This window comes from Centruroides sculpturatus, unplaced genomic scaffold (assembly GCF_000671375.1).
Source record: "Centruroides sculpturatus isolate CEXI.00-Female unplaced genomic scaffold, Cexi_2.0 scaffold570, whole genome shotgun sequence".
Classification (NCBI taxonomy): domain Eukaryota; kingdom Metazoa; phylum Arthropoda; class Arachnida; order Scorpiones; family Buthidae; genus Centruroides; species Centruroides sculpturatus.
In genome coordinates, this window is record NW_019384862.1 from 44,785 (window position 1) to 59,978 (window position 15,194).

General features: G+C 36.2%; 1 protein-coding gene and 1 long non-coding RNA gene across 5 annotated transcripts in view; both read left to right on the forward strand.

The window, feature by feature from the left end:
- Positions 1-7,684, forward strand: part of LOC111630687 (homeobox protein Hox-B7-B-like) — a 24,482-nt gene extending 16,798 nt beyond the window's left edge. For all 4 annotated transcript variants that reach the window (XM_023374826.1, XM_023374829.1, XM_023374827.1 and 1 more), the window contains one exon: positions 6,202-7,684. In XM_023374826.1, coding sequence (XP_023230594.1) covers positions 6,202-6,458 — 257 coding nt within the window. In that variant the 3' untranslated portion in view covers positions 6,459-7,684. The remainder of the gene's footprint in view (positions 1-6,201) is intronic.
- Positions 7,685-7,943: 259 nt separating this feature from the next.
- LOC111630689 overlaps positions 7,944-15,194 on the forward strand; it is a 79,720-nt gene continuing 72,469 nt past the window's right edge. The window contains exon 1 of the long non-coding RNA XR_002757568.1: positions 7,944-8,923. This is a non-coding gene — a long non-coding RNA (uncharacterized LOC111630689). The remainder of the gene's footprint in view (positions 8,924-15,194) is intronic.

Below are 15,194 nucleotides of genomic sequence, written 5' to 3' on the forward strand. Positions count from 1 at the left end.
GGACCAATTTGTAATCACTCTTCTAGTATAAACACTGTTTATGTAAGGCCTAGGCATTATATAAACAGTGTTTTAGCTCATGTTTAAGACAAGCTCGGTTAACACTACATTATCCCATGCTTAAGAGAACACTACACTACCCATGTTTAAAGACAACACTATACTATCCATGTTTAAAGACAACACTACACTACCAATGTTTAAAGACAACACTACACCAGCTTGTGTTTGAGATAATACTATATTAGCTCGTGTTTAAGACAGCACTACACTAGCTCATGTTCAAGACAAGCTTGGGTAACACTACATTAGCCCATGCTTAAGAGAACACTACACTACCCATGTTTAAAGACAACACTACACTAGCTTGTGTTTAAAGACAACACTACACTAGCTCGTGTTTAAGACAACACTACACTAGCTCATGCTTAAGACAACACTACACTAGTCCATATTTAAGAAACACTACACTAACTCACGTTAAAAGCCCATTTATGGAAGGCCTTGCATAAATAGGCCTTAAACACGAGCTAGTACAGGTAAACTTTTAAATTTTACACTTTCCATCAACTCAGATGTTCTAGGCTATCTTAGATACCAACTCTTTTAAGGGAGGGGGAGGTTTAGTAAAGTCCTAATTTAGGCCAGAATAGCTTTAGAACGTTTGCACACAAGAAATATTTGTATATTTTATTGCTAACGGGATCTACTCTTTTTGACGTGTGTTACTCGAAGAAGGATGAAAGCGTAACATTTTCTTATGTGGTAATGCAAATATTGTAAGCACCGATGCTTTGTTGTACCAATATATTGCATCGTAAATCACTTGGAGAAACAGGAGTGAGGTCATCAAGTTTCATAACCTCGTAAAGTCTTCACAAATGTAGAAGAGTAACAAGTTGGCATTTTGTTTGTTAGAATAAGGAGTATCCCAATGTAGATATTATGTATAAAACTGCTATATTTTTGCATTGGGTTTTGCATAATCTTTACTCCTGCTGTATACAAAAGAAGGAGTTTTTTTTTTTCTGGCCACACTTGGATATATACTAGCAATATATTTTTTCCATCCTCTCGTTTTGTTAGCCATTCCTGTGTTGTAGAATTTGATCAATTCCTCGAGTTTATACAGAAATTACACTTTAGTTAGGTTTCTAACACTCTAAACCTGGTGTGGGCCTGTTTATAAGGCCTGGAATCTTATTTATTTTTAAGGCCTCCTCGTAATAGAAGTACGAAAATGTAAAAGTGGTATAAAACTTGCTCGAGAAGCATGAGGGGAGATTAATTTATGAGGCCTCATCAGAGTAGGTTGTACGATTCGATCAGCCAGATTTCTAATCGTTTTAGGCCTCTTAAAACTGTAGTTTTTAAGTTTAGGAGGCCTCAAATCTTAGATACGTTTGAGGCCTGTATGAAGACGTAAGAGAATCGGTTCCGCCATCCCTGTCCGAACACTTAAAATGTCATATAGCTCGCCCCGAAACGACTTGTTTGACATAATTTACGACGTAAATATCGCGTCATGGATGTCAGCACCACACGACGAACCTCATACAACAACTACGTAGCTAGTTATTTATTATTTATAGCCTTGATTACGCAAGAAACACCCCCACCAGAAGAAAAAAAACACATATACACTTGTAGATAAAGCGAACAGGAAGAGAATTTTAAAGAGTAGCAAGGGGGGTGTGTGTGTGTGTTTATTCTCATTTTTAAAAGTGTAAAAATTATTTTGGAAGAGGTTTAGATTCTTCTCTTCCTTCCCCCATCCCTCATTCTCCTCCTCCTCCTCCTCCTCCTCTTTCTCTTTAAAGTTTTGACGTCTATTTATGTTTGTCGTAAATCCTAACCTGGACGTTAATGGCCCTTATAGGATATCAAGATGGCGGTTTTATTTGATCGACAGTTCAAGTGTTTGGTTGCTCTTGGGGTCAATGTTTCACTTCTAAATATAGGTCTGTGGTATAATTTATAAACTTATAGGCATCAACTCGCTCTCTCTCTTTCTTTCTCCCTCCTCCTCCTCCTCCTCCTCCTCCACCCTCGAGTCCCTGTTCTTCTATACGCTTCTGTTGTTTCCTCTGTTTTTTTTTGTCTTCGTAACTAGAAAATGGACACGTTGCCTTACGTAAATTGAAATTCTGGTTAATTATTGGGAGTTTCGGAGGAAAACGGGGGGATGGATTATTTAAAAATCATGCTTACACAGGGACATTCTTTGCTCTCTTTTAATCAGATGCGCGACAGTGATTTATAGGGCTCATTTAAACGGCTCGGAAATTAATAGGGAATTACTTCTGATGCCATTTCTTGCAGGGATATTTCTGCCTTTTTACTCGGCCGTTTTCGACACATTCACCTAGGCCCTTTAGGGCCTCAAAATTAGAGTTTTCGTAGCCGGAAAATTAAGCAATTTCTTATTCCTTTTAAAAGGGTAGATGAGGTAACTTAACCTCGTTATATGCCTCGCTGTTTAAATGTTTAGGGCCTGGAAGGCCTTTTTTTAAATAGAAATTTCTGTTTTATTTAATTATTGTCAGTTCTTAAATTCCTAAACGTGGTAGGTGACTTAAAAACTTGGGATTTATCGCTGGAGGGTGAAGCTATGTAGAATAAAGAAGTGGCCCTATATACGTGGAAGGGGAGGGAGGGGTAGGAAATTAAAAAAACGAGGAGAAGGTTAAATTATCATCCAACACATTTCTATCTGAAGAAACTATTAACAAAAGCCTTAAGTTTTGACTGCAAATTATCGTAAATATTCATTAGAAAACATGAATGATCAGCGAAGGTCTGGAAAGTTTAATGTGGACAAACCAAAGTATGGCTGGCACGAACACGAGACGTTGAAAGCTCACCTATTCGTCTTGTTCGGGTACAGACAACGTGTTTAATTAAACAGACGTCGAAAGAAAATTTAATTAATGTTACAGTATTTTATTAAAGTATTACCTAGTGACAGCTATGTGACGGTTTACATCACAAAACCGGGGGTGATTCGCCGAGACGTGTCTCATCTGTGCCCAAAGGGTTTTTCCCTCCCTCCCCCTCTCCATCCGGATGATGGATTCTTAGCAAACTTTCTGTACAACCGAGCCTTGTAGTTGACCAGTAATTAATTATTCCCTCTTCTGAACGAAGGGGGGTTGCCTTGTACTTTTTGGTGTTTTTTCTTCTTCTTCCTTTTTTTGGCCTCCTCCGTCTTCTTCTAACCTATCGATTTTTACTTCTTAGAGAAAGGGTGAGATGATAAATGACTTAAGAACCTTTCAAAACGGAGTGAGCTCATGAAAATGGGAGTTTTCTCTTGTAATTTATCGTCAGATGTGACCTTATTTGCTTTAGGCAGGTAGGGTGTAGCGTAGGAGATGCCTCTCCTGTAAGGACATGACCGAAGACACGAAATTTCTTTCCTGCTGGGGTAGATTTTTTAACATTTTTCTCTCTCTCTCTCTCTCCTCTTAGTCTTACTCTCCCTCGTCCTTCTAGACACCCCCTAGACAATTGCTGATGTGTACTTCTGACACTCGAAGTCTGTTCTAATCTGGGGGGTGCCTCTAATCTAGAGGGGTCGGCAATTGTTTAGAAAGCCGCGTACTCGTTTAAGCCAACGATTTTCGACGTTTGCAAGTTGTTATTGTGTAACGGTTGCGAGGGAGGAAAAAGAGAGAGAGAGAGGAAAGAGCCTTGTTTTTTCAATCGCTCCCTCTACTGCAATAAAACCGTCCGAGTAAAGGGGAATGATTTACACAGTGAACAATGAAAGAACGATGGTCACAAAAAGGCCATTACCGAATTTCAGTTTTTCTAGGTATTCGGGGGAAGGGTGGAAGAGTAAAGGGGGGAGGGAGAGAGAGAGAGAGAGCAGTAAATACACCGGCTCGGATTTACATGAGGTTGTAAAATGTCTTCTTGATAAGTTTATAAACGAGCTATTACGTCAGGAAATATTACTGTAAATAAGGGATAAAGTGCGAAAAGAGACGGCTCTGTTCCTTCTTCGTCCTCACCCCCTTTTATTTATTTTTTTTTACTGTTTTTTTCTTTTCCTACGATATATTTTTGAATTTATTAAATTTGATTTCGAACTAACGCTCTCTCTCTCTCTCTCTTCCTCTCCCTCCCTTTCCCTCTTCCCCTTCTTTCAAATTTGGTTTATGACGAAATGTTTTCTATTCTTTGATCCTCTTTTGTCTTCGTTAAATTTATTGCTTCTTTTGTATACATATTTTGTGGATTTTTATTCACTGAATTTTAAGTAGACTACACGAAATTGCTTCTTTGTTTTTTTCCCTCCCCTCCTCCTCCTCCTCTTCCTCCTTCTTCTTCCTTCCTCCCTCCTCTCCTCTTTTCTCCTGTTTTGCATTTATAAATATTGTTTCCCCCCTCTCCTGTAAGCTGTGTTTTTTAGTCTTTAAAAGTAGTGTTTTAAATTGCATATTTACTCACCCACAGTTGATTTTTTTTGGTCAATTTTTTCCCACCCTCTCGTGTGGGGTGTCTTTTAGAAATTTCCAACGTTTCTACTGTTAAATGATTCGTTTAATTTGGGGAAATTACAAGAGTAAAAAGGGATTTAAGCCGTTCGATTGTTAATTGTAGGGTCTTTTTTCGCTGTTTGTTTACGTGTTAAAGGTCGAAAAATAAGCCGAAAAAATGGCATTTTCTGTTTGTTTACTTGAGTAAAATGGGGCCTTAAAAAAAAGCAAATTTTCTTCCAAATTTTTATAAATTCCAACAGTAAATATTCTGTGTTCAACTTTTAATTATTCTCCCTCGTATATGACGTGCCATAAATCTATCTCCGCACCTGTTAAGGCATCCATAAGAAGGATAATAAGGTGACATTTCTCATGTGGTCAAGCCATACGTCAAAAGAAGGTGTTGACCCAGGGGGACCACACGCATGACGTAACGCTCAGTCTTTTGATGGGAGGCGCCAGTAAGGTGACCCTGAACCCAGTAGGCCATCCCACGGGTCCTCGAACACCCTTTGGCTAAAAAGTAAAAAAAAAATCTTTTTAACGCCCATTTCGATGCCTTCTCTGACGCAACAGGGGGCCCCTCCCCTTCACAGGGGGACACTTAAGTTTTTCTTTCTTAACCTTCACACCTGGATACTGTTTTCTACTTATTCATTGGCGCATAACCGGTGCACTCGTCCACCATATTTCTGATGCTTTGCTGGTGGTTTCTACACCCCCTTCTACGGGCTCGACAAACGGACGGATCTGATAAAAGGGAGAGAGGGGGGTGACTTTATTTGTAAGCAAATTATGTATTAATAGATACGGGGCGATGTTTATCTAGGAAATTGCTTTCGTACATCACGCAATTATCTCTATGATCTAGTGTTTCTTTAAGGAAAAAATAGGGGGTTCGTGACTCATATCTGGCCATAGATTTGACATTTGTTACGGCTTTTGATGAAATTTTCTTCACTTTCAATTATTCTAATTAACCAGGATGGACTCGGATGACTTTAATTTATTCATTACCACCTAATTACTATTCTCTACACGGTAAATAATCTGTTTATTCGGATGTAATTTGAATAGGGATGCTAAGCAGGCCTGTCTCTTATTATAAAAACCTTATTCAGGCTTCCAATCCCCTTAATTACTTAACTAACATCCTTATTTTTCTTCTTTTTTTTTGTCTTTTTAGGGAGAGAATTTCTTCTGTTCTTCATTACAATGTAGTGTCGTGCTATCTGTTAAAATATTCCCTAAATTTAAGTGTTTGCTTACTTTAATTTAGGGATATTTTACATTCTTAATCGGTTATACAGTTTTATGAGATAGATTAGAAGTGTTTTGGGGAAATTTTGCGATTAGAATTAGGGAATTTAGAACAGTTTTTGTGTCAAAAATTTCTCTCTAAACTAGAGATTTTAGGGATGTTTTACGTAGTGTTATATTAAGTATTAGGGATTTTTAGAGCTGTTTTAGATCAACAGTTCGCCTATAAACTGAGGATTTTAGGGATGTTTTACATAGAGCTGTGTTATATTAAGTATTAGGGATTGTTAGAGTTGTTTTAGATCAACAGTTCGCCTATAAACTGGGGATTTTTAGAGCCGTTTTACATAAACTAAGGGATTTAAGACGTGTTTATACACGAAAACAAATGCTGTTTAGCTTAGTAGTTTATGCAAAGGAAGTGATTGAGTAATGGTTATCTTGTCTTTTACAGAAAGGAAAAGAGGGAGGCAGACATACACCCGTTACCAAACATTGGAATTAGAGAAAGAATTCCACTTTAATCGATACTTAACCCGGAGAAGAAGAATCGAAATAGCTCACGCCCTTTGCTTAACCGAACGACAAATCAAGATCTGGTTCCAAAACAGAAGAATGAAGTGGAAAAAGGAGAACAAAGCCAAACTGGAAGCGGGACTTTCAATGGGAGGACCTACACCTGAATTAACACTGAACAATGATTTAGCATAAGAAAAAAAAAAGTGAAATATTCTGTACATAAATTGTGCTTATGTTTAATTGGTGAATGAACGTGGAAACAAAATACGAATTTTCCAGCTTTGTTTACCTCTTTTTTAACACTGGAAAACACAATTAAAGATCTCCCCTTAAAATCGACGAGAAGAACAAAGTAAAGTAAAATTCATTTGTGATTTTTTTTTCCTATAGGCTATATATATATATATAAATATAAATAATTAAAATATTCTTCTGTTGTTTAAATATATATTTATTTGGAGTACAATACAGGCTTTGTACAGGGGGATAGACAAATTTGTATCCCTCCTCCCTCTTATATTTGTTTTTTCTGTACGAGTGATTGTGTGATTATCTTATAAGGAACTGATTTGTCTGTCCCTTTATTGTGTTTGAGAGTGGAAAAAATCCCTGTGTTTTTAATGGTTTAAAATTGTCGATATGAGGCCTCCCCTTTACTTAAATTAGTGTGTAACGATGGAGTAACTGTGACAAAGGAATGGTAACAACAAAAGGGAAAAAGGCCCATAAAACAATTTAGAAAAGGGAGTGGTGTTTGGAAAGGAAAAAAAAAAACTTGAAGCTACTATTCCTTCTTAAATACTAGGCAAATTGAGCCTTAATATTCCCCAAAATATACGTAAATATTATACTATTCAATACCCCGTATACGACGTTCATATATAGCCTATATATATATATATGAAGTCTATTTTAAAATTTTGCCTACTTTTATAGCCTGAATAGCCTGAAGAGTGTTTAAGCTTTTTAAGGCTCAATTTTTAAGATAAAAAAAAACAGTATTAAGAATAAGGCCCTGTCGAGGAGGGGAAACGTTAACATCAAAGTACTGAAAGACTGGTACTTAAAAGGGGGCCTTTTTTTACATTATATATATATACAGGCCTGTGACCAAAGTGATGGATGATATTAAACAAAATTTATATTATAAATAATGCAAAGAAGAAAAACAAACTCAGGAGAGATCATACTCATGATGACGATGCCATCAAAGTGTGTATAGTTAGTCATTTTTTTTTTTAATGTTGTAGTATAAATGTGCATGTTTGTATGTACAGTACACTGTTATGCCCTGTTTATAGCACTTTGGGGCACATTTATTTATCCTCGTCTGTGTAATGTAGTGTCAAAAAATAAGAAAAAAAAAACACAAGTTTTTTTCCTTCTCTCTCTCGTACCAATAAAAGCAAAAAAATGTTTCTTTTTTGTCTCAGAATTGTCTCGTTTCTCCCCTCCTTTAACATATTTACTCATATAAAGCCTTTTTGGAAGGCCTTTCTAGTGTTTTTTTTTAAAGATTACGCGTAATTACACTTAAACTATTAACCGAGTGGCAGTTTATAAGTATTATTTATACATTTTACAGGCCTCAAAAGGCCTTTTATTATTGCTAAAACTTAACGTTTCTTTAAACAAGAAACGTTAGAAAACACCCGAAAATAATTGCAATTAATAAAAATAAGCAGAGATTTTTACATATTAGGTGCCTCGAAAGGCCTTTTCTACTGTTAAAATTAGCATTTTAAAGCGCAAATTTAGGCAATTTATTAAGAGAAACGTTACTAAACATCTCAAAATAATTGCTATTTATAAAAGAAGCAGAGATTTTTTTCACGTTAGAGGCCCGAAAAGGCCTTCCTACTGCTGAAACTAAAGTTTAAATGTCATATTTAGACAATTTCTTAACATAAACGTTACTACACACCTCCAAATAATTGCTGTTTATTTTTAAAAAATGCTGTGATTTCTACACACAAGAGGCCTTCCCATTGCTAAAAGAGTATATTAAGGCAATATTTTAGCAGAAACACCACCAAATAATTGCTTTATATTATAAAAACAGCTATGATTTCTACACACAAGAGGCCTTCCCATTGCTAAAAGAGTATATTAAGGCAATATTTTAGTAGAAACACCTCCAAATAATTGCTTTTTATTTAAAAAAAAGCTGTGATTTCTACACACAAGAGGCCTTCCCATTGCTAAAAGAGTATATTAAGGCAATATTTTAGCAGAAACACCACCAAATAATTGCAATTACTAAAGACATGCTGCGATTTTAATACATTAGAGGCCCCAAAAGGCCTTTCTACAGTTAAAATTCACAAATATAAAGCTGATATTTAGACGACATTACTAGACACCTCACGTTATTGATGATTTTTGTACGCCAAGAAGGCCCCAAAATACATAAATTATTTTCTAATCGAAGGGATTTTTATGCCTTAAATATATAAATAAATTTTTTTAGTAGAAAAATAAATTAAATACAGAAAAATGTGGAACGATAGAAGACATAAAAGAAAGGGACAAGTAAAAAAAAAATTGTATTGTCGATCCCTCATAAAGGAAGAGGCTAACAACCATCCCCCGGAGGAGATAACAAGATGGCGGACACGCTGACGCAACTCATGCCTCATACAGACAAAGAAGTAAAGGTAAACGAGTAATTCTATTAAATAACTTGTGGTAATTACACGAAATGTTAATAGTAAGTCGACTTTAATGCATTAATTCTAGTCGAGTGATGGGAAAAAACACTTTATCTTATCGAAAACCCAATTTTTGTCAACCCCTCCAGTCATTATGACATATAACGACTTATTAGCCTTATAATTGCTTATTTAAGGCGTACTTTTGGGCATTAAAATGAACGAAATAATGCTTAATTGTTTCCCTTATGCTTCGTTTCTTTTTGTTTGATTCCTCGTAAGCATTTATGCAAATAGAACTTTGTAGATTTGCATAAATTCTATGGTTAAAATAAAGGATTCGATTAAGGTTTCGTGCTGATAACTCGCCTGTGCCTTATTTAATTATAATTAAGTGATTAAATCGATTTAATATTAATTAAATTCGTTAAAATCTTGCTTTATTTAGTTCCTCCTTTCTCCTTCCAGTTTTTATGCCTTTTGGGTGGATTTATATGGTTGTGTTTAAATGTTATGAGGTATTTTTAGGTGTTAAAATGTGTAAATTCGTTTTACATTTTAAGGCCCTCTCTGTCTGAGGCCCTAATAAATTAATTCAGCATCCTTTGCTAAGCTTTGTAAAATATTTACATAATTGAACCAAATAAAGAAGGAAAAGGCCTGTTTGACCTATTTCATTGAATAAGGAACGTCCTATGAGGCCTATCCATAAAATATATTGTTTTATGAGGCCTTAATTATTGACTATGTTGTTCTATTTCATATACTCTTCCCTATTAACTAAGTTATTAAAGGAAGGGACCTTAACTATGTTTAATTATTAAACTTTAAGAGGAAATATACTAATGTTTTTAGTGTTATTTAAACTTAAAATACTAAATTTCTCTTTTGTTAGTGTTATTTTTCTGTATAATGCCACTTAGTGTGTATTGTAATGAAGGGAAATCATATTTATACACAGGGATATACACTTTAATGCTTAACTAGTGTCGAAAACACCCTATTACACATATTTTGTATTATAAAACAACAATAAGAGCATCCTAACTTTAAAATAGAGCCTTATAAATAGTCCAGGCTAACGTTTGAGCCTTAAAACACAATGAAAGAGGGATCAGATGCATCCATGTTAGTGTACCATTTCAGATAAATTTACGCTTCCATCGCTACCGAATACTCAATTTAAGGCTATATTTACAAGCGCAGAAAGCTCCTACACTAATTTTCGAGCCTTTATTAAACTACCTAGCCTTAAAACCAGCATAAGAAACCTCTTTTTAATGACAAAAACTGGTGAGGCAACCAACACTACAAAACTACACCACCACTTCTAATCAGGTGTCTTGATAATATAATAAAGCTAAACGTAAGCCTTATAAGCCTATTTTCGAGCCTTAAATCTCTTTAGACGAGAATAAACAAAAGCGCTTCGATTGTTTTACACTCCAGAATTCGAACAACCACCACAGTAATATAAGAGCCTTAAAGGCAACGAATTAAGCCTTAAAACATGGCAAAAACAGCGAGAAATACTGTAAAAAAAGTGGCCTCTTTAACCATTTCTATCAATATAACAGATTTTAAGCTCCACCTCTTTCGACAGGAGCAAAGGGGGGCCACAAACAGGACCAGTCCAGCTGCACATCTCATTAGGGTTGGACGACATCTGCAGGTAGTCCGTCGAACTAAAAAAAAAAAAGGCTATTACACATTACACACTTCCCCTAATTAAAAAATGGGAGAAGAAGGGGGAAAATTATTTTTTATACTATTTTTTTTAATATACATCTGTCGTGCTCTTGCTGCTCCAACCTCCTCCTCCTCCTCTTCTTCTTCTTCTTCTGTTGATGCCCCTAAGTAAATAACAAAAAACTTATTAAAAAAAAGAAATAAATAGAAATATTTCAATTATTAGATAATGTAATAAAAGTAAATTATATATATAAATATATATAATTTTTTTTTCTTCCTCTTCTTATCCATTTGGATTTTAAGCAGATGGACAACATCTGCTATCCAAAGGGGATTTTCTTCTCTAAGGTAATCATATTTTTCAGATTTAGAAGATGGGGAAGAAAAAAAAAGAAAGAATGAAAGAAAAAATAATAAAAAAATAATAAAAAAAATTATATAAATAAAAGCAGCAGAAAGTAAAAATAAATAGGGGGGTAGAAAATGTATTTGCGGATTCTAAACAGCTGCAAATTCATGTTTAAGGTAATTTTGTTGATTTAAAATTAGAATTTTTAAAATAAACTACTCTTTTGAATTACTTTTTTTTATTATTGATTTACTAAATGGGTTCGTCTGTCTGTCGCTCTGTTTTAAATAGAGCTACTTCCCCCCCCCTCCTCCTCTTCTAAATGATAATCGCCTTATTTATAATACATATATATATATAACCCCCATTCGATTAGGTATAGAATGTAGCCTTAATTAAAGGCTTTAACCTGTTTTATGTAATGATTTAGCCTTAATTTTAAGGCTAGATAAGTTCAATTATAGTATTGTTAAGTTTGATAACCTGTGTTTAAGTTAATACGAGGTGTTTTATCAATTGTTTTATCTTATTTTTGTTGTATTTTTTACAGTTTTGCGTGTGTCTAGAGTAAAATAATAGGAAAAAATGGGACGTAAAAGGTGTATTTATTGTACTTTCGTTTGTTTTTGTGTTATGGTGTTGCTCTACTTTGTCTCGTTTCTATATACATTTTAGACGTTTCTTGTGTCCTTTAATACACGGGGAATAAGACAATTCTTGTATTAAATACAAAGACTTGGCTGCAGTTGGCGTTTTGAAGAGGTCGTACAGCTTATTCTAACGTCCTGTTTTGTCATTTAAGCAGAATTTTAGACGAGATTCTGTACGGATTTTTGAAGGAAGATGACGTAGAATTAAGGCCTCAGCCGGGTTGGAAGCGGGTGAGAAATACGAAGAAGTGTAACCGTTCAGCAAACAGTTTCCGTTTAAGGTAGGCAGCATTCCGAAGGAGGGCTAAATTTCGATCGCTGTTATTTGTCACACTGTACCAGAGGGAATTACATTCCCAAAGAGAAGAGGGGGTGGCGCATATAAGTCACCCACGGTGAGCAGGGCCATCGACCTTCTGGACCCTAATACACCTCTTGCCTGACAGAGCGGGGGTGTGTGGAGGGGACTTCCGAGAGGAGCCCAGCAATCTTTCAACGTCAGAGGGGCCGTCTGCAAGCCCATTGCCTCCCACCGCCTTCCGATAGCTTCGTTTTTGTCTCTTTCTTCCTTCCTAGGATAGATGGTGAGTCTGAGAGGCGACTAGACCGGATGTTTCTTGCGTGCTAAATCACACATCTTCTCCATCCTCCCCGCTCGTTGTACATTTAAATCACGTTGTCGCATTATACAAATTGTGGTCGCTTTTCCAAATATTCAAAACTCGAATTCTTCTATGTTTTGTATACGAAATGAGCATTGATACGTTCCGATTCCATAGAAAATGTATTTTTCGGGCTACAAGAAGTGTTCTCTTGCCCACGTTTTCTCTCCCTTTTAATTAAGTAGACACGGATCTGTCGTGTGAATAAAGGTGATTTTTGCCAGGAGGAGGGGGTTGAAGGTCATTTTAAAGGTTTAAAAACTCGAATCTGTACGGACATCGAGTAAAAGGTTGCAAATTTGATTTCCCCCTCGAACTGTACGCAAAAAAAAAACACACACACAAAGTAGGGAAAATAACGTTAAAAAAAGCTAATGTTTGCTCGTGGTATGCTGCACCCCCACTAATCATAACTGGAAGCATTAATTTAAAGCATCAATTTTAGAAGCAGAGGCGTCGTTCGGGCACCTAAAACCAGTACATACACACACCTAAATTATGATTTACAATACAACGATTGTCATGAAATCCGGGCGATTTCCACGATTCTCATCTTTAAACATCCGACAATGCATCACACGGATTGGATAATAATTCTAAAGGCCGACACGGGGCCATAAATTACAAATGTCTTTCTTCATCAGCTACAAATGATATATCAAATGATACGTCATCTCTAAAGATAGGGTGAAAGCCGCAAACGTATATTTCTTTCCCTGTGGTATTAAAAGACAAGATAGAGGGTAAAGACCGAACTAAGTTGTTGGATTAATCGAGGGTCGAATGGGGAGGTCGTCAACAAGAAGTGCATCATCTGCAACGGCAACTATTGGACCACGGGTTCTAATGCTAAGATCAGGACCGGTAGTCCGAGACGGGGTTGGAAATTTGTTTTAATCAAGAACGGACAGGATGACGGACGGGATTAGCATAACAAACGTTTCTCCTCCCTGTCTGGAGTAAAACCTCCCGCTAGCTGCCATTTATCTCCTAGAAAGAAAAGATTTTCAAGGATATAAAGAGAGAATTCCAAGGACGAATTGATATCCAGATGTAGATTAACTGGTCCTCCCTTATTATTTTTTTTTTTTTTGGCTTTTTCCCTCTATCTAAACCGACAAGGGGCATGGGTGCAGATAGACGTTTCCTCCGGGGAAGATGGTGCATCTTCCGGGCTTCTATTAAAAATGTTAAATCGTGCCGCACGCAGGAAACACGCGGCACTAGTGATGCTGTATAAATTCCCCCACCTCTAGAAGACCCCCCTTAAAGGCAAAAGTCTCTCTCATTCGAAACTACCACGCTCTTATCTGAAGAAATAAGCGATCCTTCAACACTATACAGTGGTATTTACAGTTTGCATCCGCCATTTTGCTCAGGACTAAGGTATATAATGGATTTACACAATAGTCTCCACCCCACTACGTCACACTTTGAGTTTTCCGATCACATCCCCTTTTAGGAGGGCTCTTCTATGTTAATTAGGCAACACGATCCTTCTGTTGAACGGTTAAACTAGTTGCTTCTCCTATACATTTTAACTACGATATTGCTCTAAATCAATAAGTAATACAGAAAACACTCCCTTCCCCCTCCCTCGAACTGCCACACAACACCGATACACTTCAGAATAAAGACAGAAAGAAGAAAAAAAAAATTCGTAATTTCTGATGGGAAGGAGTTTCTCTTTCACTTTAATTATTTCAATCTGAAATTCCAGAAAGGGGGGAGGATGGAAGGGAAGAAGTAGTATCAACGGCGTGAGATCAGAAAGCTGCGACTACTACTACACTTCCACTTAAACAACACGTCACGAATTGCTGTTTCGGTAGCGGGAAAGTTAGATCCAACTTTTCGTGATTAAGGAGAGGAAAGAAAAGAAGAGAAGACATTACCGGAAAAGTTGAAGGTTAGAAAACTAGCGAAGGCTACAAACTCTCTCCCCTTATTTAATTAAGCAGGCCGCAGTAGTGACGTGATTGCAGCACCCTCCCATACGTCGTTTCTAAAACATTCCTCACTCCCTTCAATCGATCTCTGATTGTTTCCTAGATTAGAAACTGTTTTTTCCCCTCCTTCCACTCCTCGACCCCCCTATTTTAGAAGGAGTAGAGAAAAAAATTATATATATATATATATATATATCTCCAGCCCTATATAACTCAGAAGGGGGAGAGATATATCTATAGGTTTCCGTTCCGAGCCGTTCACCTCCATGTATCACAAATTTAATGTTCTGTACTGTATAATAACGGAAAGGAAGAAGAAGAAGAAGAAGGGGGGAAGAAGAATAAAAAATAATAATAATAATAATAAAAGTTGCTGATCAAATTGGAGAATTTTTACTTTCTCTTCCTAATTAAATCTTTAATTTATTGTGATGATGCATTTCGAGCATGAGTCATTTAATTTTAACCCATTGAATAATTATTATTATTACATGGTTCCTTTCGATTAAATGGCCGAAAAAAATATCGAATTAATCAGAAATTTTAATCGATTTCTTGTAAATTATTCTACAATACACCCGTCGACCCCCCTATAACACTGTTGATAATTCCGTTTTATATGAATTCCATGTTGTACGAGTCACTTAGATTTTACAAATACGTGTGCTGGGCTGTGAACGGCTTGCGTATTTGTAAAAAGTAAGTGACTCGTACAACATGGAATTCATATAAAACGGAATTATCAACAGTGTTATAAGGGGGGTCGACTGTTACTGCATTATCTCAATTGTGTTTATCCATAATCGAATACAATTAAGTGTAATGAGGAGGAATTATACGTGTGTATCATTTGAAATTGAATTAACTTAAGAGGGTATCGGGCTAAATCCGGTACCGTTTGATAGGTTTTATTACTAAGAAGTAAGGTCCAACTCGAGCTTTACACTGTTCGGTGATAGGGGTTTAAAGTGCGCC